Below are 23,227 nucleotides of genomic sequence, written 5' to 3' on the forward strand. Positions count from 1 at the left end.
GTGGTATCTTTCCGGCAAAGCATGCTGCGGTGCGGTAAAGACGTGAGCAAAGCAGCTATATCGGTAACAGAAAAAAACAAATCAGCTGTAGATCAGGGGGTATGATGGTTGGCAAAGACAAGCCCGTGCCAAGTAACGACCGTAAGAATGTGTTTTCCCAAGGAACCAATACGCCGCCGCCTGGTCGTTCAGGCAGTCCAAGTGTTCCCATTAAGTCAGAGAAAAGTATGGCATATCGAGGAGGCCACTTAGGCCTCCTCCATGATGCCGCCCTCGCCGCCACCCTCTTCGCGCCATTCACGACTCTTGCTGGTGAGCTTCTTCACACCCGCCACGCGACCAGACCACAAAGATTCAATCGGCGTACGGAAGGTGAAGGCTCGCTGAGAGCTGATGACTCCAATGGCTTGGAGAACAGCTTTGCGGCTGTCGCGGCCAAAAACGGCAGGGTGGCTGATCCACTCGAGACTGCTCTCGAGCTCATGATCCAGAGCGGCAACGGTGTTGGCATCGATACCAGCACCAAGACCGAGGCCATCGTTGGACCGACTGCGTCCGATGCCAGTGGCCTGGTAGCCATTGACGGCGGATGAGTTGGCCGATTGAGTGGGCGATGGAGTTTGTTTTCTGTCGGGGGTGATGGAGGGTGAGGCATCGTTCCCGGGGTGTGGGGTGGAAGGGAGGGATCTGGTTGGCGGTGCCGTCGGTGGAGGGATCGGAGGCAGACCACCTTTTCCAAGACCCTTCAAAATAGATCGGGTCTCGTTGAGTAGGGTGTGCGCTCGGTCGTGCTGACCGCGCGACACGAGGGTCAAGGCGCGAGTTAGCATATCCGACGTCAGCAGCTCCATGCGCCGCTGGACGATGTGCGGATGAGGGGGGATCGGGGGCGATCCTGCCCATGAATTCTTGTTTTTCGCCTGGGCCGGAAGCATGGTGATGGCGAGCAGAGAGGGGCGGGGAAGATGGGAGAGCGTGCCATCCCGGAGAATGTCACCCCATGTAAGGTCAGCCTGGATGAGAGGGACCTCCTCGACAGAAGTCACCCGCTGGTCGTCGCCATCGCCAGCTCCGCCGAGCGCCTCCAGACCCGAGACGATGTTGTCCCAAGGATCCTGTGGCAGTTGTTCCTGGGACGTGTTATCCGGCACAATGACCAGCTGCACCAAGACGTCGCGCTTGTCACCGAATCTAAGATCGCCCAGGGAGGCCTCAGCATCACGACCCGTCGCGCGCTTGGTAATCTGCAAGGCACCGCTGATCTTGTGGAACTTGGCCGGGGATCCTTCAGGCAGCTTCAGCTTGAGCTTCACGTTTTGGTGCGAGAGCGTCTGCATTGCGCCGAGGCAGCCGGCAAGGCACTCGCGAAGCATCATCCAGTCCTTGACGTAGGTATAGGACGCCTTGGTGCGGGTGGAGAGCTCAATCATGGTATCGGGTTTGTGCGTCATGCCGAGGCCAAAGGAGTGGATGGTAATCTTGGCTGCTTCGGCTCTCGACACAACAAAGTCGACGCTGTCGGCGTCCGAAGTAGAGGCGTCGCTGATGAGCATAATGGTGGCGATCGGGTTGTTGTACTTGCGCTGCATGAGCAAGTCCATGGCGACATTGGCGCCTTCAACCACATCAGCGCGGTGGCTCTTTTGCCCAACCGGCTTGATGGAGCCCAACACGTTGCCCCAACCGGGCCACGCCTTCGTGGTCATGCCCACAATGGGTACGCCGCCGCCGCCCGATCCAAAGGTGACGAGTCCCATCCTATCTCTCTCGCCGAGGGTGTTGACCATGAATTTGAGAGCATCGCGAACAAGGTTGATCTTGACGCCTTGCATCGACGATGAGATGGGGACGACCACGACCACGTCGATGGGAACGTGGATGGAAGCCGGCATCGTCGGGCTTCTCTGGAAGTTGGTGTACTCGGTAGGCGCCGTTGTGGTGGATTTAGGGCCGCCCCAGGACGAGGCAATCGACGACACCCTTTGCTGTCGCGATCCACGCTGCCAATCATCCTCGTCCGTCTCGGAGAATTCTCCTCGGTCGTACTCTGGACTGCGGACTGGCGACGTTTCGACAGCGTTCAAGTCGAGTAGTGCTTGGTGCCAAAGCTTGAGCTGATTGCGGTTTTCGAAGCGAAGGTGGAACTGAGGCAGCTCCGCGACAGAGAGGTTTAGTGTAAGAATGTTCTCATCAACTGCCGAATGGTTAACGTCAAGACTTGAGTAGAAAAGAGGAATGTGTCTCACTGTTGCCCGTTTCCGAGACCTCGTTGAGGTGTTTCTTGATGAGAATGGATCCTTTGAGTGTGCAACGGGTGGTCTTCTTGGGCATGCCGTTTTCATCCCATTGCCCTGCGAGGGCTACCTTCTTCTCCTTTACGCAAATCAACATTTCAGCGAACAAGAAGCATTCCAGCTCCTGCCAGGATGCCTTATCTTTGCCGACGCGTAGTGTGCCATACAGCCGCAGTTTGCCGAATCTGGAGTGTGTCAGTCATGTCATTGGGCGCAGGCATGCAAGGAATGTGTGCCAAAATCTCACCTGCTGAAATCGAGCCCATGCCAGTTGTCCACACGGTTTCTCAGATTCTCGGTTTGTTCTTCGAGCACCTCCCGAGACTCGTAGGGATAAAATCGAGGCGCACTTCGGGCCGGGGATGGCGGTCGCGCAAACGCCTCGTCGATTCGGGCATTTACTGCAGGCGGGCCTGGCGGGGCTGACCCAAGATCTTCGGGATCGGGCCGCCACTTGTTGTCGGGTACTTCTACGGTGATAAGGCAGGTCAAGGTCTGCTGCTGCCGAGACCTGTTGATGGTGGGGAACTCGGATCGAACTGTCACAGTCGGTGCCGGGATCGGATTCCTCGTAATCGCGCGGGGGCTGCCCGGTGTAGTCTCCATTGCCTGGACGTCATAATCGTGTCTGCGCGGCGGGCCGCTTTGGGTCGTTTCGGGGTAGCCACCAGACGACGCAACACCGGTGGCCTCGCTATCGCTGCGAGCGTGCCTTGAAGGGCCGTACCTCTCGGAAGCCGGTGGCTGGCTGCTCTCCCTGTCGCGTCCAGTGCTTCGGGGCGCGCTTTCACGGGTATGGGTGCTGGCCATGTTTCGCTGGTTCGACTCGATGCTGGTGGGTCGCGGAGTAGGCGTTGGGTTGTCCCATGGCGTAGCCGTGGGCGTAGGGGTGTGATTTGACCTAGTCTCGGTGGATGAGACAGATCGAACGAGGTTGCTAATTTTTTCTGCAAAAGCATTAGGCGTGTCTCAGGCGAGCAAGACATTGGAGTGCGCTTACCAATATCCAAGACATTGCCGCCCCGGCTAGTGTCGAGATGGAGAGGCGCATCGCACGAGGGGCAGTACTGCGATTCGAATTCGCGAATAAACTCGTAGAAGCAAGCTTCGTGCGATACGTGCGAGCAGGAGAATTGTAGAATGCGCTCTCCGCGCAGGGTGTGCTCCAGTGGCTCCTCACATACTGCGCATTCGCTACCTACAAACGTGCGCTCCCTCCTGTTGCGGCCGGCGCCGGATGCCATATTGTTGGATGAGTAGCTGTCGCCTCTTCGGTGTGCACTGTCTCCGGATCGAACTGAGGCGTTGGAGCGCTGTCCTGTGCCGCGAGCTATTGAGACGTCTGTGTGTGAAATAATTAGCAACAGTAACTTTTCCCAAGTTTGGACGTCAAGCAGCAGGCTGAATGTCGGTCGTTCGGACGGAAAGTCAATTCGCGACGCTCAAGCAATCACGGGTCAGAGCCAAATGGGTGCCTACGTACTCTTCTCTGGAAAGGACGGCGCATCCGTCCACGTATTGTTTGTCCTTGTCGTTGTAGCAGTACCAGGACGGTAGGGGTCTTGAATGGCCTTGGGGCTCACAAGACCAAGATCGAGAAGGTGATTTACCTGACTGTCTTTGGTGCTTGAAGATCCAAAGCCGAACCCTTTCGAACCCTTCCGAGACCGACTGAACATTAGGAAAGCGCCGCGTCCGAGACTGCGCGATCAGGTGAGGTCGGCAGCGGGGAGGCAAACGTGCCGTAAAAGGGTGAAAGATCGTTCGAATCGGAGGGCGCGAATCGTCAAATCGTGGAGCACCTCGTAATGTAGGAGAGGGCTGGGCGTGAAGTATATTTTAAGAATTGGAAAGGTGATATCAGAATAGGGACGGTATAGGCGATGAGGATCTGGGATCCACCCGTGTGACTGGTAATGCCAACAGGAAAGCGAACAAGAAGGCAGAGGTCGGTCCCGGGTATGTGGCTGTGACGGGTTGTCACACAAGGACCTGGGAAGCCTGGCAGGGTGTTTCAAATGGTTGTATCAACAATGCTGGCTCGGATGGAAAGCAGGCTGAACATGCATGATTGCAGGGTGTCGAAAAAGGGTGGTGTGAGAGTTGGTGACGGGAGGACGGATAAACTGCAATCCAGAGATCGGCCGAAGAAGGGGAGAAGGAACAAAAAGTTCGAGGCCGTCGGAGTTCAGCAGGAATTGGGTTGCTGGGCAGATGCGTGTACAGGTAGGTGCAAGTGCACGTTTGCGGCAGCTTCGCGCGTCGTCGCAAGTTCAAGGTTCGACAGGTCCCGGTATGTTTTGGGGATGGCAGGACGATGGCGTGGCTCTCCTGTCCTTGTTTTTTTCTACTTTCTCAGGCGTCGGGGTGTGTGTGTGTGTGTGTGTGTGTGTGTGTGTGTGTGTGTGTGTGTGTGTGTGTGTGTGTGTGTGTGTGTGTGTGCGAGTGTGGGATGGGATGATGCGTCGTCTTGTCTCGGTCGTAACAAGAATTAGTCGATTGGTGTCGGAGAACTACTAGCCTACCCTTAGGTAAGATTAGAGAGAGTAAAAGTAGCGTTGCTTTTCCCCCCTTTGGTAGCGGTCGTTGGTCTGCGCCGTTTGATTCAGGGCCGCAATTGGGAAAGACGTCCAGTGGCTTCCGCTTCCTATCGAGGAGCAAGTCGACAAAGAAAGACGATAAACGGAGAGGTTTGGGTTTGTCTTGTCGGGAGCGCCCGCCAGCACGGTATACTGCGTCTGGCAAGGAAGGCGGAAAATGGGGAAGGGACCAAGTATATACCTTTGCAGTCACAGTCGAGAGGAAGAGAGTGTGTGAGGTGTGTGCAAGACGTGACTGACGGGGAGGAAGAGGGACGTGGAAGGGGAAGAGAGAGAAAGCAGTAAGAGAGGCGTCTTGCTGGTGGGGACCTCTGCACGTTTTCCCTTTTCTTTGTTCGGCTAAACCTGGACCTGGTCCCTGTACCTCTGCACCTCTGTACCTGTACCTCTGGCCCTGGCAATCCCAATCCTAGGAAGAGAGCAGCGCGAGATAGAAGCCCTGGGCTTGCAGCGAGAGTCTAGAGACTGAGAGAGCATGCGGTGCACTGCACTGTAGGTACCATGTCATGTATGTAGGTACGGTAACCTAGCGTGGGTGGACTTGCAGGTGGATGGCTGGATGGGGATCGCTCGTCCAAGACTCTGAATTCTTGGTGTGAGGTCGACGGCCTTTCTCAGGTACAAGGTCCGTGATGTACCTACGTACTCTGTAATAAGATCAGGGTAAACTACTTAAGGAGGCCGCGATGGTACATTGAGGGGCAGGGTTCCTGGGGCTAACAACGGCCTAGGTAGGGTAGGTAGCTTCGGCTGGTTCCCACCCCTCCTCGCTAGTTACTCTCTTTTCTGACTCCTATCTCAGGTTCACAATGTGTAGCTGTAGGTACTCCGAAGACCCCCTGGGAAACGTATATTGGGGAGAAAGCGATTCGAAAGGAGTTGGTCACTTGGTACGTGCCCCAGTTGGCCCAATCCGTTCTTCTAGAATGGCCAAGTTCGCGTTGTCTTTAATGCGAATTGGGCTTGTTTGTTTGCTCAGCGGAACAGAAGCGGGAGATGTGGTGGGGGAGTCATGGAGGCGCTGCGCAAAACATACATGTACACTACGTACGACAGTAGTAGGTCAGGTAAGGTAGAGATCAGATGGCCAGCCCAGACCGTGTGAAGGCGATGGCGGTCTTGCGGCTTTTGCATGTGCCGTGCAGCATGGACGCGCGGGCTTTTGGAGCGAGGTACGCCATACGCCCAGATGATGGCCTTGCGCACTGAGAACAGACTCTCAAGACTGAAGTCGTGGGGCCGATGCCACAACGTACCTTGGGTACGAAGTATGGATGGAGCAGCTGAAGCCTCGAAGCTCAGGTTCGGATTGCTGTTGGCAATTGCCATTGGGCCCCGTCTCGTTGATTCGTAAGAACACGGATACACTACGGAGTACTGTGGTACAGAATACAGATGACCCAGATCCGTCGAGACGGTTGTGGTGGTTCCAGGGGGAGATGACCGATCCAATCCAATCTGCACAAGGCAGACAGATGGTGTCCGTCACGGAGAATTAAGAAGAAAAAATAGGAGGCGTTGGTCAATTGTGGTGTCTTGTTAAGAGCTAGTGATGCCACCACGCTCAGAGCTGGATTAAGCGACAGACGGCAAGTCTTATTTCCTAGGTAGCACTAAAATGGTCATAACTCTTCATCTTGGTGGCAATAAAACGCGCCAGAATGGATCAATAGGGGATATGCCGACTTTGAATCAATACAGATGCTAAACATTGATCGCCTTGATCAAGACAGAAACAACAGATGAGAGAATCTGGGCCCCGCTCAAAGACTTGCGGTTTTATTAGATTTTCATCTGGCTAACCTCGCCTCCCACGATGCTCCTGCACCATCATCATTTTCGTCGTTGTTGGCCGCTTCCGTGCCCGCCATGTCGAGACTCAGTGCTGCGTTATGCATTGCAGAGCTGATTGACAGCCAAACCAAACGGGGCAGATCGACTTTCCCATACGAGCAAAAGTCCACTTTGCATGGGCATGGCGGTGATGCACTTTTCGCCTCCTTGGCTCCCTTTTTTCTTTTGTTTCCCTTTTCCTCTCGCCATCTTGCACGTCAGCCTCTTTCTGTTTTTTCCTTTTTGGATGCGGCCTGTCAAGTTCATTTCTGGTTATTGACCGTGTCAACCCTGCACAGGAAAAGAGAGAGAGACAGACTTTGGCGAGAGATCCATGCGTTATACTAGCAGACCCCGGGCCGGATACGAAAATCTACCCCGTCTTCCCATGGGTCGTCCACGCTAGATGCGGTATATGCTTGGTACTCTCATCATTTTAAACGGTACATGACCCTGCGCGGATTGTCCGTCGAGCTAGGTGCCTTATGCAGCAGCTAGCAGCCAGCAGCCAGCAGCCAGCAGCGCAGTGTGTGTATCCGTACGCACTACGCAGTACAGAGGTGCCTGTGCTGTGCATTGCATCTCTGATGGTTCCCCGTCACCAGTGACCACAACTCGAGTTACCTTGGTCCAACCCAAGGGCTTCTCGGCGTGCGTGGGTAAAAAACGCAAGGACTTGTTTATTGCATTGCTTGTCAACGGTTTGCCCCTCCATGGCTAAGCCTACTTACTTTTTGCGAGGGGTCTCGCTGGGTGCCGGGTCATGTTTGTGGGTGCCCGAGGTTTGCAGCAATATCGGCACCCATATTTCATCACCGTGAGCAATCCATGGCGGACACCTTGTGTTTCCCGCAGCCAGCTTCAACACCCCAAAATGGTCTCTCTATTGGCACAACATCCACCGCCTTGCAATGTTTCCCTCTTTGCTGCCAACGTCTGCTCGAAACCTCTTGCCAACATCCCACACACCTTAGACCGGGCCGTCTTGACTCTCGACACTTGTTCCTGCTCCTACGGGTAATGCTGCTCCTGCCTCCTGCTCTTCCATGCTTGGAAAGTAGATCCTGCCCCGCCAGGTAAGGTACCTCCCTCTGCAAGCCTTACTCTGCGTGTGATCATGTACCCGCGACTCAATCGCCTCCACTGGCCAGGGCTTTGGGCCACCGGATGGCAGGTTCGAATTTCCACGCCTGCCATTCTCAGCCAGTCGCACTGCTCCGGCAGGATCAGGGAGCCCCCGAACCGGCCTCTTCCCACAGCCTCTTCCCTGCCGACCTGCCCCGCCGATGGACCCCGTTCGAGAAAATGGGTGTTTTTTCTTGCCCCGGTCCAAAGTTCCTTCCTTCTTCCTTGAACCCAGCAAGTGGGTCTCTCCAAATGGAAGGAAACGGCCGTCTGGGTTCCTTCCTCTCAGTCACTTTCTCTCTCAGTGCTCTTTTTCGCTCTTTCTTTTTGGACCCTGGCATGCAACAAATGCCACCCACCCACCTCCGTCCCAATACATCCACCATTCGTCGTGGTGTCCTGGATTGGGGTTGATCAAAATGAAGCCGTCGATACTTGGAAATCTGGGACACCGCTTCATAAAGTTCGGACACGCCAGAGCTCCTCCCTCCTCGTAGGGACCCACCCCCTCTCCTTCTGTAGCACTAGACAAGGGATCCCACTACACTACGACTCTATTCTTGTCAGCGACGGCCATGGCCAGCAGCCAGATGTCGACAAGTTTGCCTCATTACGCCAATGACAAACACTAACCATCAGAGAATCCAATCACCCATCGTCCACAAGACTACAGATACACTGCGCTGAACTGCTTGGGTTAGATTGGCCGCTGCCAACTTGGTTCGCGGCTCACATTCAGCCACCATTTGCTTCGAAACAGAAATGCCCAACCGTCTCGGCTCAGGAAGCATCGTCGTCAGCGGAAGCACTATGCAAACCGCCGTCGTCATTCGGTTACCCAGTCCCTCCATTTCGATTGGGTCTTCCCGTCCCTCCTCTGGATGTCATCCCTGATGGCTCCCGTCCGCCCAAGCACACACGCCGCTCATTGGAGGCTCTTCTCTAGTGATGATGAGCTTGCGATGGCTATGCTAAACAACCTATTCTTTCAGTGAAGCACTAGGCCGCAGGCCGCAGAAGAGGGTGTCGAGCTCGTTGACACGCGGGATGTGATACACGCCGCATGTGCCTGCTTCGGCTTACGCCGTAGAATCCAACAGAATCCAACACAACCCCGATGCAGGCATTCTCCGCCATGAGATGGCAACAAAGGCTCATCTCGTTTCCCATGCCGTTGGGACATTTGACCTTCGTACTTTGGAAATACCGTCGAAATGGCACGATTGGCAGGGGGGACACCAGGGTCGACCGCCCGCTCTGTACTGCCAGCCACACGGCACGTGGCATGGAAGGGCCTGGGAGCCGAAATCTCACTGAAGAATCCAAAAGCCAACCCCAATAGGACCCCTACGACGTATCCGTACCTGGTCTGGTTCAAACCTTCTTCTGCCTGCTCACCCTAGGCGCAGGCAATCGTGCCTTTACGTGGGTTGAACTCGGAAGTGAGCATTTCAATAGTAAGTGGTTATTGCTCGAAATGGTCGCTGCTTGACAGAGCAAACCCTGCCGTTGAGAGTGAGACTATGTGGCCTGAGGTGGCATCAAGGGATCGCCCACTACCAAAACGTCCCCATCTTGGTACCCGTGATGCTTATCGGAATGACTAACGGACAACTCAGGAGCCGGAGCGCAACCATATACTCTGCCGCGATATTAATCCGTCACCCGTTTCTCACGACGTCCCGAGCAAGTTGCTACATCGTTGCCAATACTCGAGGGGCACAGCGACACGTACTTTGAGACCAACAACTTCCCAGCCAACGCGGCCGAGATCACTCATCCATACAGAGGATGCCGGTTGGTTGACAGTCACACCAATGGACGATACGTTGCGGCTTTCCAACGAGGACCAGGCTGTTTCCAGAAGCCAGGCTAGCGTGCCTAGAACAGTTGACGCTAAGGCGCCGTTGCTGCACGAGTGGCGCTAGGTCTGCAGCGCCTCTACAGCCCAAGTATCTCGTTATCCTAGGGATCCACGATGTAGTTGTTATCAGGGAGCAAGATCGTTCCAATCGACTGGCTACACACATGGTTGGCGGGAGCGTTGGTGAAACGGGCAGCTGTTAAGTAATACGGACTCTGACCAACCACTTTGTTGAAACCAACAGCCGGCCAGCAGATGCATTCATTCGGCAATGTGCTCATCTGAAGACATTCGGGTCGTTGCAGCGCTTTCTTTCTTCGGCTAATGCCTCTTCATGCTCATCCGCGAGCGTCTGGTCGGTATCTGTCAATACGGACCGAAACTGCTGCGTAACCGTCGGACAAGACGGTCTGCCGTAACATGACCGACGCACAATAAAGGGGACGCTTAATTAGCTCGTGGGGACGGATATGTGCATCAAATTCCCCGTCGACGAGGGGTCGCCGCCCTGCCTTGCCCAGATTCTTGCTGCTGTAACCAGCCTGTGGGCCAACATGGGGCCTCGCTGAGCCGACCCGAATCGCACGAAATGCCCCTCGGCCGTCGATTTGATTACGCACGAAAGTCAGTACCTGCTGTCGTGTAATGGTAGCTTTGCTCAGTAGCTCAGATCTCTCACAGATACCAGCGTGTCCGGGAGGTATGTAGGTTCTGCTGCAGCGTACTTCGTACAGCGGCATACAAGTCATAGTGGGAGCATTCTCCATATCGAATTACCAGGGAGTCCCTCTTTGAAGTTACATCACTGGCAAAACAGGGGGGGCAATTGTCCATCGCTGACTTGCAACCGAAGCATTTTGCTGGCAGAGTCTTCCTTGTAGCAATAGGAGGAGGATCCCGGTCCGGCTCATTGCACAAAACGGGGGCCGAATCGGAAATTGTCCAAAGACCAGAGAGGAGTAGCGACCGCCGCCGAATCTCCAAGCTAACAGCTCGCGATCACCATTCGAGAGTCCCGTCTCGCTGGCACGGCCCTGTCTTTGCAATTGATGAATCGCGAGAAGATACGGATCCAGCTAGCGACGACCTAGCTTGGCCGGGCGCAGCCACGTTCTATATTGCATCACGAGCTTCCGCATTACAGAGGCAAATTGTGTCCAAAGAAGGACGGCGTCAACGGCCTCGCTCCCGCGTAGCCAAAGCTCAAGAAGATGCGCGTCGGCGGTCGCCGGGATCGTTGGCTGGCGTCAAGTCGACCAGCACCCTGAGAAAGAAAATGGATACGTAACGATATCAAAGTTTTATTATGGTTCGCCGCCAGTCTTGCAGCGATACGGACATGCATCCCGATTTAGCCCACAGGACCGATCAGGAAGAAGGAAACTGCGTTCACAATGAACTCTCGACAAGTGCGCTTCCTTTTTCTCTGTCACCGACTTGTCAACTGCATCGGTGGTGTGCTCGTCCATCTCCTAGACAAGTTTCGATGCCCTGCCAGTTCAGCACATCACCATCCAGAACCAGATCGGGCCCCTGTCTTGCCGTGAAGCGGCCGGGCGTGCCGCGAGACCCATTCGCCCGGATGGCCGACGTCCACTTTCAGGGCGTACGAACGGCTCGGCTGGTTTATTCAAGCGTCCCGTCCAAGACTCCAGCCACGGTGCGTTTTGCTGGCGGGACGGTGCATTCGGGCCAGGGTGCAACCCCTGGTGTGTCTCACTCACGCAAAGGATTGAAGATATCCCCAGGTCTGGCGACGTGATTGCTCAGTCCAGTAACGATTGACGTGAGCTGTGCGGCGAGTGCTCAGCCAGGTCCGATTTTCACACCCCCTGCGCCACGTGTGGCCTGGTTCAAAATGCCGTCTCTGGGCGTTTCGTGAAGGCATCGCTAGGAGGCATACGGAGAATAGGCGAAAACCGCCCCAGGCCTGGCCCAAGTCTCGCCAAAAGGGCGGTGACTGCCGGGTATTGTAATCGTCGTTGAACGTTGCAGTTATTGAAGTGTGCGGCGACTGACTTTGCACCGTGTCAAGCCTTGTAGATCACAACCCAACTCAACCGAGCTGCAGTACCAACTCTCTCGTTGAAGACCTGTCTCGCACGGGCCCCCTCGGTAGGTGTGAGTGGCTGCGACCATGCGGTCCCTATGCAGATAGTCGACTACATTCATCTTCAGTCTCGACTCTGCCGGCTCAAGTCATAACACCTCTGGTTGGACTGCCGGCTATAGCAAGGTGCCTAGACTACCTTTCCTAGACTCTTGCAGGACCGACTTGTGCATCTTTTTATCCGTCAACGGTTTAGCAAGACATCGGCAATGCAAACAGACGCCTCTACAGTGGCAGGTACCCCAGGATATGTGGCGTGCAGGAGAGATGATGGAAAAACTGGAGCTTGGATTGCCATGTTTTGGGACGGAGCCAAGACTGATTCACGTCTCACCATTCCTGCGGCTCGTCTCCGCGCTGCAAGCCCCCCGAACATGCTTCGCGAACGCCAGTCAACTTCTAGAGCTTATCAGACATTCGGGTCGACTTGGAAAGGGAATAAAGACATCTCATCGGACACATCAGACGGTCCAGAACGCGCTAGTGTCGAGCTCGAAAAAAGCCAGACCGATCCTGAGATGTGAATTGCCAACATGCTTGCGACACATCATCGGGTGGTTCTGATAAGGACAGATTCTATCAAGGAGGTTTCAATAGCTGGACAGGCGGACCAGGCATCCTCAACCGCGGTCTTGGGAATTCTGCTCAGCGTCAGTGCCAACCTCAAACACTCATGCCCAAGGTGGACAGGCCGGGGTTGGCTCGTATTGCCAGTTGCTGGCTTCACGACGTGTGACGACGTCGACCGATGGCGTTCTCAACGTTCCTTCAAACACGAGAGGCTCATGTGGCTAGTTGAATAGCTCGCTGGCCTGAACGGCACAAGGCGGTCTGTATGGTCGTTGGCAACTTGTCAAGCGACAAGCTATCCGACTACTGCCGCCTCGTCACCAGTCCGTCGTTGACGGGGCGTGCGTTGGTGATGTCGATCGCCAGCCTACTTCGGACAGGCCCGGAGTATCTGCCGATATAGTTCTAGAAGAACGCCATCTACCGCTCTAGCGCTGTCTTGTCCGCAGCCACTTGCCCTCATCAACGGCTCGCGACCTCAATTAACGTTTTGCCTAGTCTACACGTGGTTTCTCGTGCTTCCACTGCCGTTGAGTCAGTCTTGCGTCTTCCGCTGCGGGTGTCGATCAAACGGGTAATTGACCGTCTTCATGCTGTGTCTGTTCATCCACAAGTCGGATCCGAAAGGCCCAACCCGCAGAATCTACCAGAGACCAGTGCAGAAATGGGATGAAGCGGGTCCCATGCAACCACAGCGTGCAATTGTCCGTGGAACAAGTCTTGTTGGCTGACTCGGCCATCCACACCAAAATGGCCAAGCTTATCGGAAAAGCCGAGCGACCACAAGATGTATCATGCTCGTCCGGTTGAGGAAGGCAGATGCAGTATACTGCCAATGAAGTGAGTTGACATACGGGGTGACGCGGTGGCTTCTTGAGACGGACAGCATCGGCTGAGAAGACGGCACGCAGCGGGATTCCGGGAGCGATTCGGCGGCATCGTGTGGGATCGACTTCAAGCCGATCTCCGTCCAACCTGGAGGATCATCACACTCCGACTTGGGAGTGGTAAGAAGGGGCCTTGGGGCTGCAGATACGGCTTCATCCTCTGCGACCTGCCTTGGTCGGATGACGGCGAGTGAGCGGCGAAACATGTTGCCCATTCCAAATCGACGACTTGGCCAGGGCTCATGCAGTCCAGCGTTGGATCTTGATCGCGTCCCACACGATTGGAGTGTTTCACACTTATTTTCAAACATGTCCAAGACGGCCCATCCTGGTGTCGGGGAAACCACTCCTCAGACCAATCCCCCAGCGCAGATCCATCATCCGCGCCGAGGTTCTGCCTTAATACGCTTCCGTTGGCCCAGGGCCATCTCGTCTTTCCGGCTCGTTCAAGGGCGGGGTACGCAAGTATGTACGCAAGTATGCTCGATGGTCGAGGCATCCCATATTGTTGCGCGCGTTTGGGAGATCCGCTGTGTCAGGCAAGTCACTGATGGCGCCTCTTGGATCAGACGACATGCTGATCAGGTAACCTTGTCGCACAGACGAGCGGGCTGCTTCTGGACGGCCGCGCAGCCCGCTGTACGAGTTCTGTCAAAGTCGTCAAATCGAGCTCACAGACACGAGCAGGGCGCCACAAGCGGCGAATCCTCTTATCGCGGCGGCCGATTCATTCCCATATGGGACGGATACAGAAGGTGAAGAAGGGAATTTTTGTTTCAAAAGTCTGTGCTCTCTCTCTCTCTCTCTCTCTCGTTCACAGTACAGGGCAACAGACCGATGTCACCATATGTACCGGATGCATGCGAAAAGAGAAGAGAAAACGAGGGGCAGCAAGCGGCGTCGACCCTCGGAAGCGTTTGGATGGGTGTTATCAGAGGACCATTAAGACCCAGTCCTGTTGCAACAACCTCCCCTGCCTGCCGCAGAAAGTATCTCCACGCACTTAACGCCGTGACCCGGCTTCGGCGTAGAGGTCTCTTTCTCTCTGACACTATGTTGCGCGGTCAGGGTCCGCAAGGTCTGGCGCATTAGGGTTGCCGTCGTCGACTCGCGGCTCTCCGGCTTTGGGCCACCAGAGAACGCTGATCTACGGTACTTGCTACTCACAGGATGGGCAAGAGGGCCCCTATGGGCGTCTGGGGATGGCAAGCGCGCTTGTCTCGCATGGCGAGACACACGTTCTGCATGTGGTGTCCTTGATTTCTTGGTTCTCACGAGGCGAGGGAGGGTCGTCACGAGCCCACCTTGCTCCGCTCTGGAAGTCATGTTGGCGGTGGTGCGGTTCCTGCAGCATCATGACTCTCCTTCTCAGACTGGACTGTGTGTGGGAGGGCCCGGAGTTGTGTGTGAGCGCTGAAGTGAGAACATGCGTCGGCCCATTCCGCAATGCTTAAAGCAAGGTGGTATGGGGGCAGTTATTCCTGTGCAGCCAATCAGGCGGGCTATCGCTGAGATGGCTAAGCGCACGATAGATGTTATACTTTGACACCTCCATAGTCATCATCCAATAGGACCGCTGGCGCAACGGTAGCGCGTTCGACTCCAGCAGTGGCTCAATCGAAAGGTTATCCGTTCAAATCGGGTGTGGTTCAATGCCTCACGCATTCTTTTTGTGTTTCTTGTCATTTTCGGTAATGTTTGTTTCTTCTGAGTTGTAGTGAGCTTGAGGATGAATTTTGCGGTGTTTGAGAGCTATGGGGTGTGATGCGAGTGAGATGAGGACGGTCAGTGACCGCGGGCGTGAAAGTGAAAGTGTAATCCGATTCCTTCTTTTCCATGCAGACCCCCATCTTTGCTGTGAATGAGAAAGATACTATTTGTCTGCCTGGTTCATTCATGAGCATGTGATGGAGTCCATTCAGAATGAGATTTGCTTGAAGAAGCTCATCAAGGACTGAGCTGCTATGAAAATGATGCCTGAGTCCCGCTCATTTTCCTACCTTGTTCTTATAACGTTGTCAGACTGTCCTCAACTGACTCCGGCATTGAGTCACCAACACGAAGCGGGCAGAGTGCCTGACCTCTGGCAAGAACTGCTGCTAGACGTGAATGAACAGCTTGATACTACTGCATGAGCCCAGACGTCCTGCTTCATTAGAGGGTATCTATTGACAGCCTTGTGTCCTTCTCGCGCTACGACCTTCCCCTAAGCAGGGCGACGCAGTACCTGCATTGAGATTGGCGAGCCTCAACAATGGTCAAGAACAAGGGCAGGTATTGTATAGGAGTAATCTGCTCTCGAGATTGAAGCCTCTGGCATCTCCGAAGCTTCTCAGGCGTCTTCTATCAGATGCAGTGGGAATATACCCAACTGCTTTCCCGCACTTGATGAGTCGACTGGGTTCCGTTGAGAGACGGCGGGATTCCAAGTTGACAGCTCAGTTTCTAGCTTTGAATTTTTAGGGGGCATGGGTTTGATGATTCACTGGCGATGGGAAGTGAAGTCAACCTTCTCGGAAGGAAGGTGGCTGAGGGTTGCTCCTTCCTTTTCGTGAGCCGCCAGGGACATGCCCTCCTACCTCTAAACCTTTCACCTTTTACCTTCTTTCAAATTTTCACTTCTCAGGAAGACCTTTATACAAAGCAACAACTTCTTCTTCTTACTTCCAGTCCTCAATCCCACTCCTCTGCCCTGATTTCAGCACATCGACGCTCCCCAATTCGTTTGCCTCTGTCTCCTTCGCGACCGAAACTGCAGATACCACTTGGAAGGCTGGAACCTCTAGTCAAGGTAAGTCGAGTTCTTGTCTACATTCCCGCGACTGTTTCATCTTCTAGGAAAGATCGCTGACCTTCTTCCTAGATTCACAACGATGCCTGACGACGGCGATCACCCCGACGATGCTGGCCATGGTGAGGATACGAAGTCAAGCATCTCCTGTGGCAGATGCAAGCAGCTGGGTCACGAGCTCGCAGACTGTTCTCAAATGGGCTCCAACACCCTAAAACATGGATACATGAAGGGATGTCCGATGTGCAACACTACCAACCATTTCTACGATGACTGCAAGCTACTGCCTGCTGGTGGTGACGAGCTGCTACAACACCATATGGAATGGCTCGTTCGGCGGCGCCGCAACATGCCTCTAATACACACGGCCATAGACATCTGGATACTTGTTTTGGGGTTTCCAGATGATGGATACGGATATCCGTGGTCCCGTTCATTCACCAGAAGTCTGAACAGGAAACCACATTTATTGCCAGGCTCACGCGATTTTCGGGAAATCGCCGAAATCGGTAGATTCTATGACAAGTCAACCGAATCTCTTGTTGAAATTAAGCACCGCGTCGACTTTACTATTCCCGACTGTCCTCATGATAGTCATGACACGAAGAATCTGGTGGGTCGGGTACATACATGTGCGTCCAACCCATGGGAGAACGATCAGAAGCACAACGCCGAGTACACCTTGGCATTTGAGATGATGATGAGGCAGACGAATGAAGGAAAATACAACGATGGTCAGACGCTACGGAGACTGAGAGTACTCAGGGCCGGGAGTATATATCCAGCGGCCTTTGCGAAGGAAAGCAGCGCATGGGCTCGAGCATTCGGCGACTTCCTTCTTCACGACAAGCCTGGCGGTGTGGATGATGTGACTTTTCTCAGGGAACTCAGAGATCAAGCAGAAATTCGGGCAGCAGGTCAATCTCAGTCTCTGCCGCCGCAAGAACAGACACCTAAGCAGTCACCACCAAAGAGAGAGTCACCACCAAAGAGAGAGTCACCACAGAAGACAGAGTCACCACAGAAGACAGAGTCACCGCCCACTATATCCAAGACACCGAAGCGACAGCCACCGCCCAAGCAAGATTCATCATCAGACAGCGACATACGTCTGCTTACTTCTCCGGAGTCTCGCGCTGAGGAGATGGTGATAATTCCTGCATTGCCGCCTACTCAGGGATCACAGACGAAGCGAGCGTCACCAAAGCGCAAACGTCCGGCAGCCACCCCGGAGCCTCGCACCAATGAAAGATTCTCGATAGCTTCATCAACACCTCTCAGAGTTCGCCAGCGAATCTGGGCGGCGCTGTGTCCAGACAGAGAGTGCGTCGGTGGCTACCCCTTTGAGGTTCCCATACCTCCGATTGCCCAACTCAAGGCTCATGTGATTGACGATCTGGAGGACAACAACTCGAATGGAAATTCAGGCAAGCGACTTCCTCTGGCAAACTACATCCACCCACATGTCACCATCAGCCTCACCAAACGAGAGCGACCCGACGGCGAGCCCGTTCATACGCTAGTGCTTGGCCTGACTAAGGCAGCGTCCATGCTGCGCTTCTCCCGGCTTGGGCTGCTGCAGGCCTACGACATGGCTGTCTGCTGGGCATCCAAGGTCGATAAAGATGGCGTCAGCTTCTCTCTTCGAAACGCTTTCGACGGCTGCAACGCGGTGACAGAGAGCTTTGCGGGGGACAAAATGCGCATCCAGGAAATGGCTGAGCTGGAGAAGCAGATTGAGAGACTGGCGCCCCGGTGCTCGCAATTCAACATGGTGGTGGAGCGCATCAAGGACTGGATGGAAAGGAGCGGACACAAGACCCAGTATACGTCCCGAGCGGCTTGGAGCGATACGCTTCGCAAGTGGTGGGAAGATGAGCATGATGATGTGGGCGGGCTGGATCGAGAGGAGCTGAAGGAGGCTTGTCTACGGGCCATAGAGGCCAAGATGAAGGAATGGAAGAAGGAAAAGGAGCGAGCCCTCGAGGAGCCCGACTCTGACCTGGAGATTATCGAGTCTCCTCCCAAGAAGAAGGCTCGGTCGCGTTGATGTATACGCGCGATACCATGGTGCGTAGTTACAGATCAATGCTAAGTACGGTACACCAGATCCCTTGTCCAATAAGTCATACCGGTGTACACTTTCCTAGACCCCTTGCTTTGCCTCCTGGATCGGCTCCCCGGTGTCTTCCACCGCATCCCTCTGCTTCCTTCGATCCCTCCTAACCAAGAACCAAATCGCACCAGTAATGAAGAACTGCACCACCATCGTCGCCACAACACTCCTCAACCCGCGCCGAAAGTACGGCGCCTCAACAGCAGGGAACTGCAGCAGCTGCGCCCAGGCAACAATGGCCTGCCCAATGGCATTCATCGACGCCGTCACAATAGCGCGCTCTTCGGCATCCCCGGCCATGGTGATCGTAGCCCACGCCATCGTCAGCGAGGGGATCGCGCCCTCGAACCCGTTGAGCATAAACGCCGCCAGACGACCGCTCTCGCCGACATCCCACGCCACAAGTAGGATCACGCCAACTAGTGACGGCACCGTGGCGGCGATGGATAACCCCGCGAACCAGCCCGTGCGATCGGCCACGGCGCCCGCGGCAAAGGCCGAGACGACGGAGATGGCCGTCGCGACGGTGGGCAGGGTGTTGATCCGCGTCACGGAGTAGGTTCCGGGAAAGGCCTTGAGGTAGAGGGAGAAGGGAGATCCGCTGGGCTGCAGGTTCTCGTTCATGATGGTCCACTGCGCGACGAAGAGGTACCAGTGCCAGCGACGGAACACGCGCCCGAAAATGTCCCGCGAGACCTTGAGCCGCGGCGGCGCCGTCAGGCCCCGGAGGCGGTCGCGCGCGATGGCGTAGAGGCGTGGCGGGAGCAGTCTCGGCCTCGACCGTGCGGGGACGTCCGGGAAGACGAAGAAGCCGACGAGGGCGATGGGGATGGTGATGACGGCGTCGACGATGAAGAGCCAGCGCCAGCCGGCGAGGCCGTGGGCGCGGTGGAGGTTGGTGTAGGCGGCGGCCTGGAGGTAGCCGGCGAACATTGTGCCGAGTGGCGCGGCGACGTAGAAGAGGGCGACGCGGCGGCCAACCTCGGCGGGCTTGTACCAGGACCCGATGACGTAGATGATGCCGGTGAAGGAGGAGGACTCGAAGAGGCCGGTGAAGAAGCGCATGGCGTAGACTGTCTGCACGTTGCGCGCCCAGGCGAGGCCGAGGGTGGAGAGACCCCAGCCGATCTCGAGGATGGGGAGGACGATGTTGATGGGGTAGCGGGTTAGGTAGTAGCAGGCGGGGATCATGGAGGTGCAGTACGAGGACCAGAAGACGATGGTCATGTAGTTGAGCTCGTTTCCTTGGAGGTTGAGGTCCTCCTTCATGCCGCTGTGACTCTGTTAGTCTTGGGGTATTGAGAAAGGGGTACAATGTGGAGTGAAGAGGTTACCTGACGTAGGCATTGGTCAGGGAGGACTGGTCGAGGTACTTTGTGAAGAAGCAGAGACAGCCAAAGACGAGGATCAATAGGTCCAGACGGAGGACAAGTTTCTTCTCCTCGCTGGGCGTGTCTTTGGAGTACCAACGGATCGCCGTCATGAAACGAATCCATGGGCCGTCGCGGGATGTATTCTGGCTTTCATCGTGAGTGTTGGCTGTGTCAGTGGCCACCGCAGGAGGCGACTTTTCCTCGAGTGAAGCCATCGCCATTGTTTCAAGCACAGACTAGGGAGAGCAGTTCCAAGTTCAGATCTGAGTCCATCCCCAAAGAAGAAAATGCTTCTTATGGCCGACGACCTGAGCCTGCTGCGAGGTCGCAGAGTCATCGGCACTCGCAGTATGGATCGCATCAGTCCTGGCAATTAATGATTCGTTGACCCGTTTCGACCAATCTCCGCGCCGTTGGTTGGATTGCAACAATGGCGCAATGGTAGCCCACTATGGCACATGGTCCAATCCAAGCTGTTCTCCTCCTCTGCAATGCTACCGTCTCTGCAGCTTTCCTGATGGTTATGCTCTGGGGTGGAGTCCTTTACAAAGAACCCTGATAATCGATCCGGCCAGTCGACCAGGCTAAGCTTTTGAGGCGTTTGGACCGATGGCTAAAGTGGAGACACCAGTTCTATGAGCGCCGTTGTTCGGAGCCGGGCCCGAGACCCCAGAGCCGATTGAGCAACTTCACTTGGACAGATGTGCAGATAGACTCCGCTTGATGAACCGCAAACCCAAAAACTTTTGTATATCATCCATTGCCCCCGGAGCATGTCCCTAGACATCCATTAATTAAGCAGCGCCTTTCCACATCCCCTTCGCTACAACATCCTAGACCAAAAACCCCCTGCGCGCCTTCACCGGCGCCCTACCGCGGGCCAGTAACGCCTTCTTCGCATTGACAGAATACTTCTGCGCCTTGGGCGCCAGCCTCTCGTCCTCCTTCTTGACGGTCCGGAACACGGTTGTGCCAACGACCTCGTCCCTGGGCGCGCGGGCCTCGCGCAGGAGCTGGGCCTCCGCCGTCTCGAGCTTCCGTGCCTTGCGGGGCTTGCGATCCCCCGCCCCGTCGCTCTCGCCGTCGTCCTCCGAGTCGGACTCGAGAAACTCGGCCGGGAGCTCCGAAGGGAGATCCAGCCTCTTCCGGCGTCCTGTGGTGGTAGCTTCCCGCGCCGGGGTCTCGGTCTGATCCTCGCCCTCCTCCTCTTCGTCACTCGACTTCGTCGCCGGTGCCGCGTCCTCCTGAGCCTTGCGCGCTGCGGCCTGTTCTTGGAGTCTGGCGTTGCGCTCTTGGCGCTTGCGCTTCTGGTTGGCTTGTTGTCTACACTTTTGGTTAGAATCACTGAAAGGCAACTCACAGATAGCAGCGAAACTCACTCTGCAATGGCCTTGTTGGCAGCCTGCGCAGACTTCTTGGCCTGCACGGCAGCCTTGGACGTAGAAACAGCCTCAGGCGCCGCATCCGAGTCGGAATCGTCGTCGTCGGCGCCTCCTTCGGCAACGAGCGCCGTCGTGGCCTCCGCCGCAAGCTGTTCCGCAGCATCATGCGCGTCATCGCCAACTGACTCGGGCGAGGCATCAGAATCCCCAATCTCATCACCGTCCGTCCTGGGCGCGGGCTGCTCGGCGCCTGTGATGATCTGCTTTTCCTTGACGTCCTGCGCGCCCGCAGCCGCGCCTGCTTCCGATTTCAGCTCCACGACAAAGGAGGCCCTCTTTTTTGATGAGGACGACCGGCTGGTCTCATCCTTTTTGCTGGCGGCCGTCTTGCCCTCCTTTGCTCGGACCGGGAGTTTCTGCTTCTTGGTGTTCGCAGCTGCGGCGGGCGCCTCGGCGGCTGTGCGCTTCCCGTTCCGTGTGGTAACCATTTTGAATGTGAACCCTTGAATCTGTCGGGGGCGGTTGCTCGTTGTGAGCGGCTGGCCGTGAATCCGCCTTTGAAATTAGAGGTTGATGCGTCGCTTGTTACACAGTAAATGCCGTTAGAAGGCGACCAATTGTTGGTGAGTTGGAATGTGAACTTTTGTCAGTGAGGTAATGAGTGAAGTGTGAAATGTCGATGAAATGTCGTCGCGAAAAGGTGTAGTCGCAACTTTTTTTTTCGAGGTGGAGACTGCCGTCAAGCAGATGAGATTCGATTGGCTGGTCGTCGTAGACCCACTTCACTGGCGTGGACCTCACTCGAGCTTCCCCGGAGCTTCACTCTCACCTTCTCACTCACCCTCATCAGCTTCAATTCACGACATGGCAAAGAGTCCTCAAAAAAAGGGGGTGAAAGCGACTTCTTGGCTCATTTGATTCATTGGGTTTATACCTGTAGACTCTCAAACGCGCATTGAGTTGCACTTCTACAACCGATGAATCACCGGCGATCGCGCCACATCTCGTCTCATCTCACACACTAGACGCGGAGGGAACCTCTTCCCCCCAACACCATCGCCAACCATGTTCCGCCTCGCAACAGCTCCCGGCCGCACCTGCGGCGTCAGCAGGCATCTCCTAGCCGGCCTCTCCATGCCGGTGTCATTACCATGGCCCCCTGCGGTACCGTCATCACCACCAACAACGACGCCGACAACGACAACGAGGACGCTAAAGACAAAGAGCAAACTCCGGCCCCTTCCGGGCCTCAAAAAGTCGAGCGCCAGAGAGGAGAAGCCAAAACCCCGGGACGTCGTCTTCGAGCCCCGATCTCTCACCGAGTTCAAGATTCTGCTCCGCGAGCTTTCCTACATGAACGTCACGCCGGAACGGGCCTACGACGTCTACATGAAGTACATGAAGGCTCTCGCCCGGCCCGATAAACCACAGGACTGGCAAAAGGCATTCGTCAGAGGTTAGCACACCCCCTTTCCCCCTTTCCCCCTTTACTCGCTCACTACTTCGCGCGCCAATGCTAACGAGCCCCGCAGAAAACAACATCACGGCGGGCGAACTCCACGAGACCGCCGGCCTCCTCTACTTCACGAAGAACAGCTCCGAGTCCGAAGTCATCCTGCAGTTCAACATGATGGAGACTGCCGCCGGCCTCGGCTATGACCCGGCCGCCCTGACCCTCGGCCGCCACCTCTACAGGGCCGAGGGCAAGAAAAACTACTACGACTGGGACAACCCGCGCTGGCAGCACACCCGCACGCGGTGCCTGGCCCTCATCGCAGCGGGCCGCGATGCAAACGCCATGGTCGTCGCCGGCCTCCGCCACCTCCACCGCAAGACGGAGCGCGACGACTACCTCGCCCTCGAGGCCTTCACGCAGGCCCTCGCGCTCGGCAAGGACGCCGCCTACTTTGACTGGATGTGCTCCGCGCTCGAGGGCCAGGGCGACGCGTACCTACGGCTCGGCGAGAAGGAGAAAGCCAAGGACACCTTTTTCTACCTGGGAAAGCTGGGCTACGCGCGGGGGTGGTCGCGCCTGGCTGACATGTACCCGGATGACAAGGGCGCAGGGGGATGGCTGTTCAAGGCGGCCGGGGCGGGCATCCCCGGTTCCTACCAGAAGCTGGTGGACCATTGCGAGAAATGGCGCAAGTTTTGCGCCCCGGACAAGGAGTGGGCAGCCTATTGGGAGCGTCACGCTTCGGAGTGGACGCGGATACTAAAGGCCTCGATCGCCAGAAAGAAGTTGAATCGATCGAAATAGATATTTCACGGGGTTGCGTGTA

At 55.8% G+C, this 23,227-nt stretch overlaps 7 protein-coding genes and 1 non-coding gene across 8 annotated transcripts; 4 read left to right on the top strand and 4 right to left on the bottom strand.

The window, feature by feature from the left end:
- Positions 1–135: 135 nt before the first annotated feature.
- On the bottom strand, positions 136–3,653 carry BDZ83DRAFT_12139 (von Willebrand factor type A domain-containing protein). The gene is made up of 4 exons (XM_060501151.1): positions 3,295–3,653; positions 2,542–3,241; positions 2,247–2,479; positions 136–2,194 (listed from the first exon to the last, which is right to left on the bottom strand). Exons 1-4 carry the CDS (start codon positions 3,536–3,538, stop codon positions 249–251), a joined length of 3,123 nt encoding a protein of 1,040 aa, XP_060369659.1. The 5' UTR covers positions 3,539–3,653; the 3' UTR covers positions 136–248.
- Positions 3,654–12,803: 9,150 nt separating this feature from the next.
- BDZ83DRAFT_12160 (uncharacterized protein) lies at positions 12,804–14,134 on the top strand. Its single transcript, XM_060501153.1, has 2 exons — positions 12,804–13,236; positions 13,308–14,134. The coding sequence occupies exons 1-2, from the start codon at positions 13,216–13,218 to the stop codon at positions 14,040–14,042; spliced, it is 756 nt and encodes a 251-aa protein (XP_060369660.1). The 5' UTR covers positions 12,804–13,215; the 3' UTR covers positions 14,043–14,134.
- On the bottom strand, positions 14,028–14,912 carry BDZ83DRAFT_604398 (uncharacterized protein). Its single transcript, XM_060507269.1, has one exon. It carries the CDS (start codon positions 14,607–14,609, stop codon positions 14,226–14,228), a length of 384 nt encoding a protein of 127 aa, XP_060369661.1. The 5' UTR covers positions 14,610–14,912; the 3' UTR covers positions 14,028–14,225.
- Positions 14,854–14,935, top strand: BDZ83DRAFT_t42. The gene has a single exon. It is a non-coding gene; the product is annotated as a tRNA-Trp (tRNA).
- A 961-nt stretch (positions 14,936–15,896) lies between these two features.
- Positions 15,897–18,124, top strand: BDZ83DRAFT_788632 (uncharacterized protein; the record flags this gene model as incomplete). The annotated part of the gene is made up of 2 exons (XM_060515681.1): positions 15,897–16,074; positions 16,147–18,124. Exon 2 carries the CDS (start codon positions 16,157–16,159, stop codon positions 18,122–18,124), a length of 1,968 nt encoding a protein of 655 aa, XP_060369662.1. The 5' UTR covers positions 15,897–16,074; positions 16,147–16,156.
- Positions 18,125–18,220: 96 nt separating this feature from the next.
- On the bottom strand, positions 18,221–19,778 carry BDZ83DRAFT_716125 (major facilitator superfamily transporter; the record flags this gene model as incomplete). The annotated part of the gene is made up of 2 exons (XM_060511819.1): positions 18,221–19,463; positions 19,525–19,778. The coding sequence occupies 2 exons, from the start codon at positions 19,776–19,778 to the stop codon at positions 18,221–18,223; spliced, it is 1,497 nt and encodes a 498-aa protein (XP_060369663.1).
- Positions 19,779–20,258: 480 nt separating this feature from the next.
- On the bottom strand, positions 20,259–21,660 carry BDZ83DRAFT_604405 (uncharacterized protein). The gene is made up of 2 exons (XM_060507270.1): positions 20,943–21,660; positions 20,259–20,886 (listed from the first exon to the last, which is right to left on the bottom strand). The coding sequence occupies exons 1-2, from the start codon at positions 21,431–21,433 to the stop codon at positions 20,397–20,399; spliced, it is 981 nt and encodes a 326-aa protein (XP_060369664.1). The 5' UTR covers positions 21,434–21,660; the 3' UTR covers positions 20,259–20,396.
- Positions 21,661–22,010: 350 nt separating this feature from the next.
- Positions 22,011–23,205, top strand: BDZ83DRAFT_748014 (uncharacterized protein; the record flags this gene model as incomplete). The annotated part of the gene is made up of 2 exons (XM_060513550.1): positions 22,011–22,401; positions 22,478–23,205. 2 exons carry the CDS (start codon positions 22,011–22,013, stop codon positions 23,203–23,205), a joined length of 1,119 nt encoding a protein of 372 aa, XP_060369665.1.
- Between the last annotated feature and the right edge of the window lie 22 nt (positions 23,206–23,227).

This window comes from Colletotrichum acutatum (assembly GCF_030867785.1).
Source record: "Colletotrichum acutatum strain CBS 112980 chromosome Unknown BDZ83scaffold_10, whole genome shotgun sequence".
In the NCBI taxonomy this organism is placed as follows: Eukaryota; Fungi; Ascomycota; class Sordariomycetes; order Glomerellales; family Glomerellaceae; genus Colletotrichum; species Colletotrichum acutatum.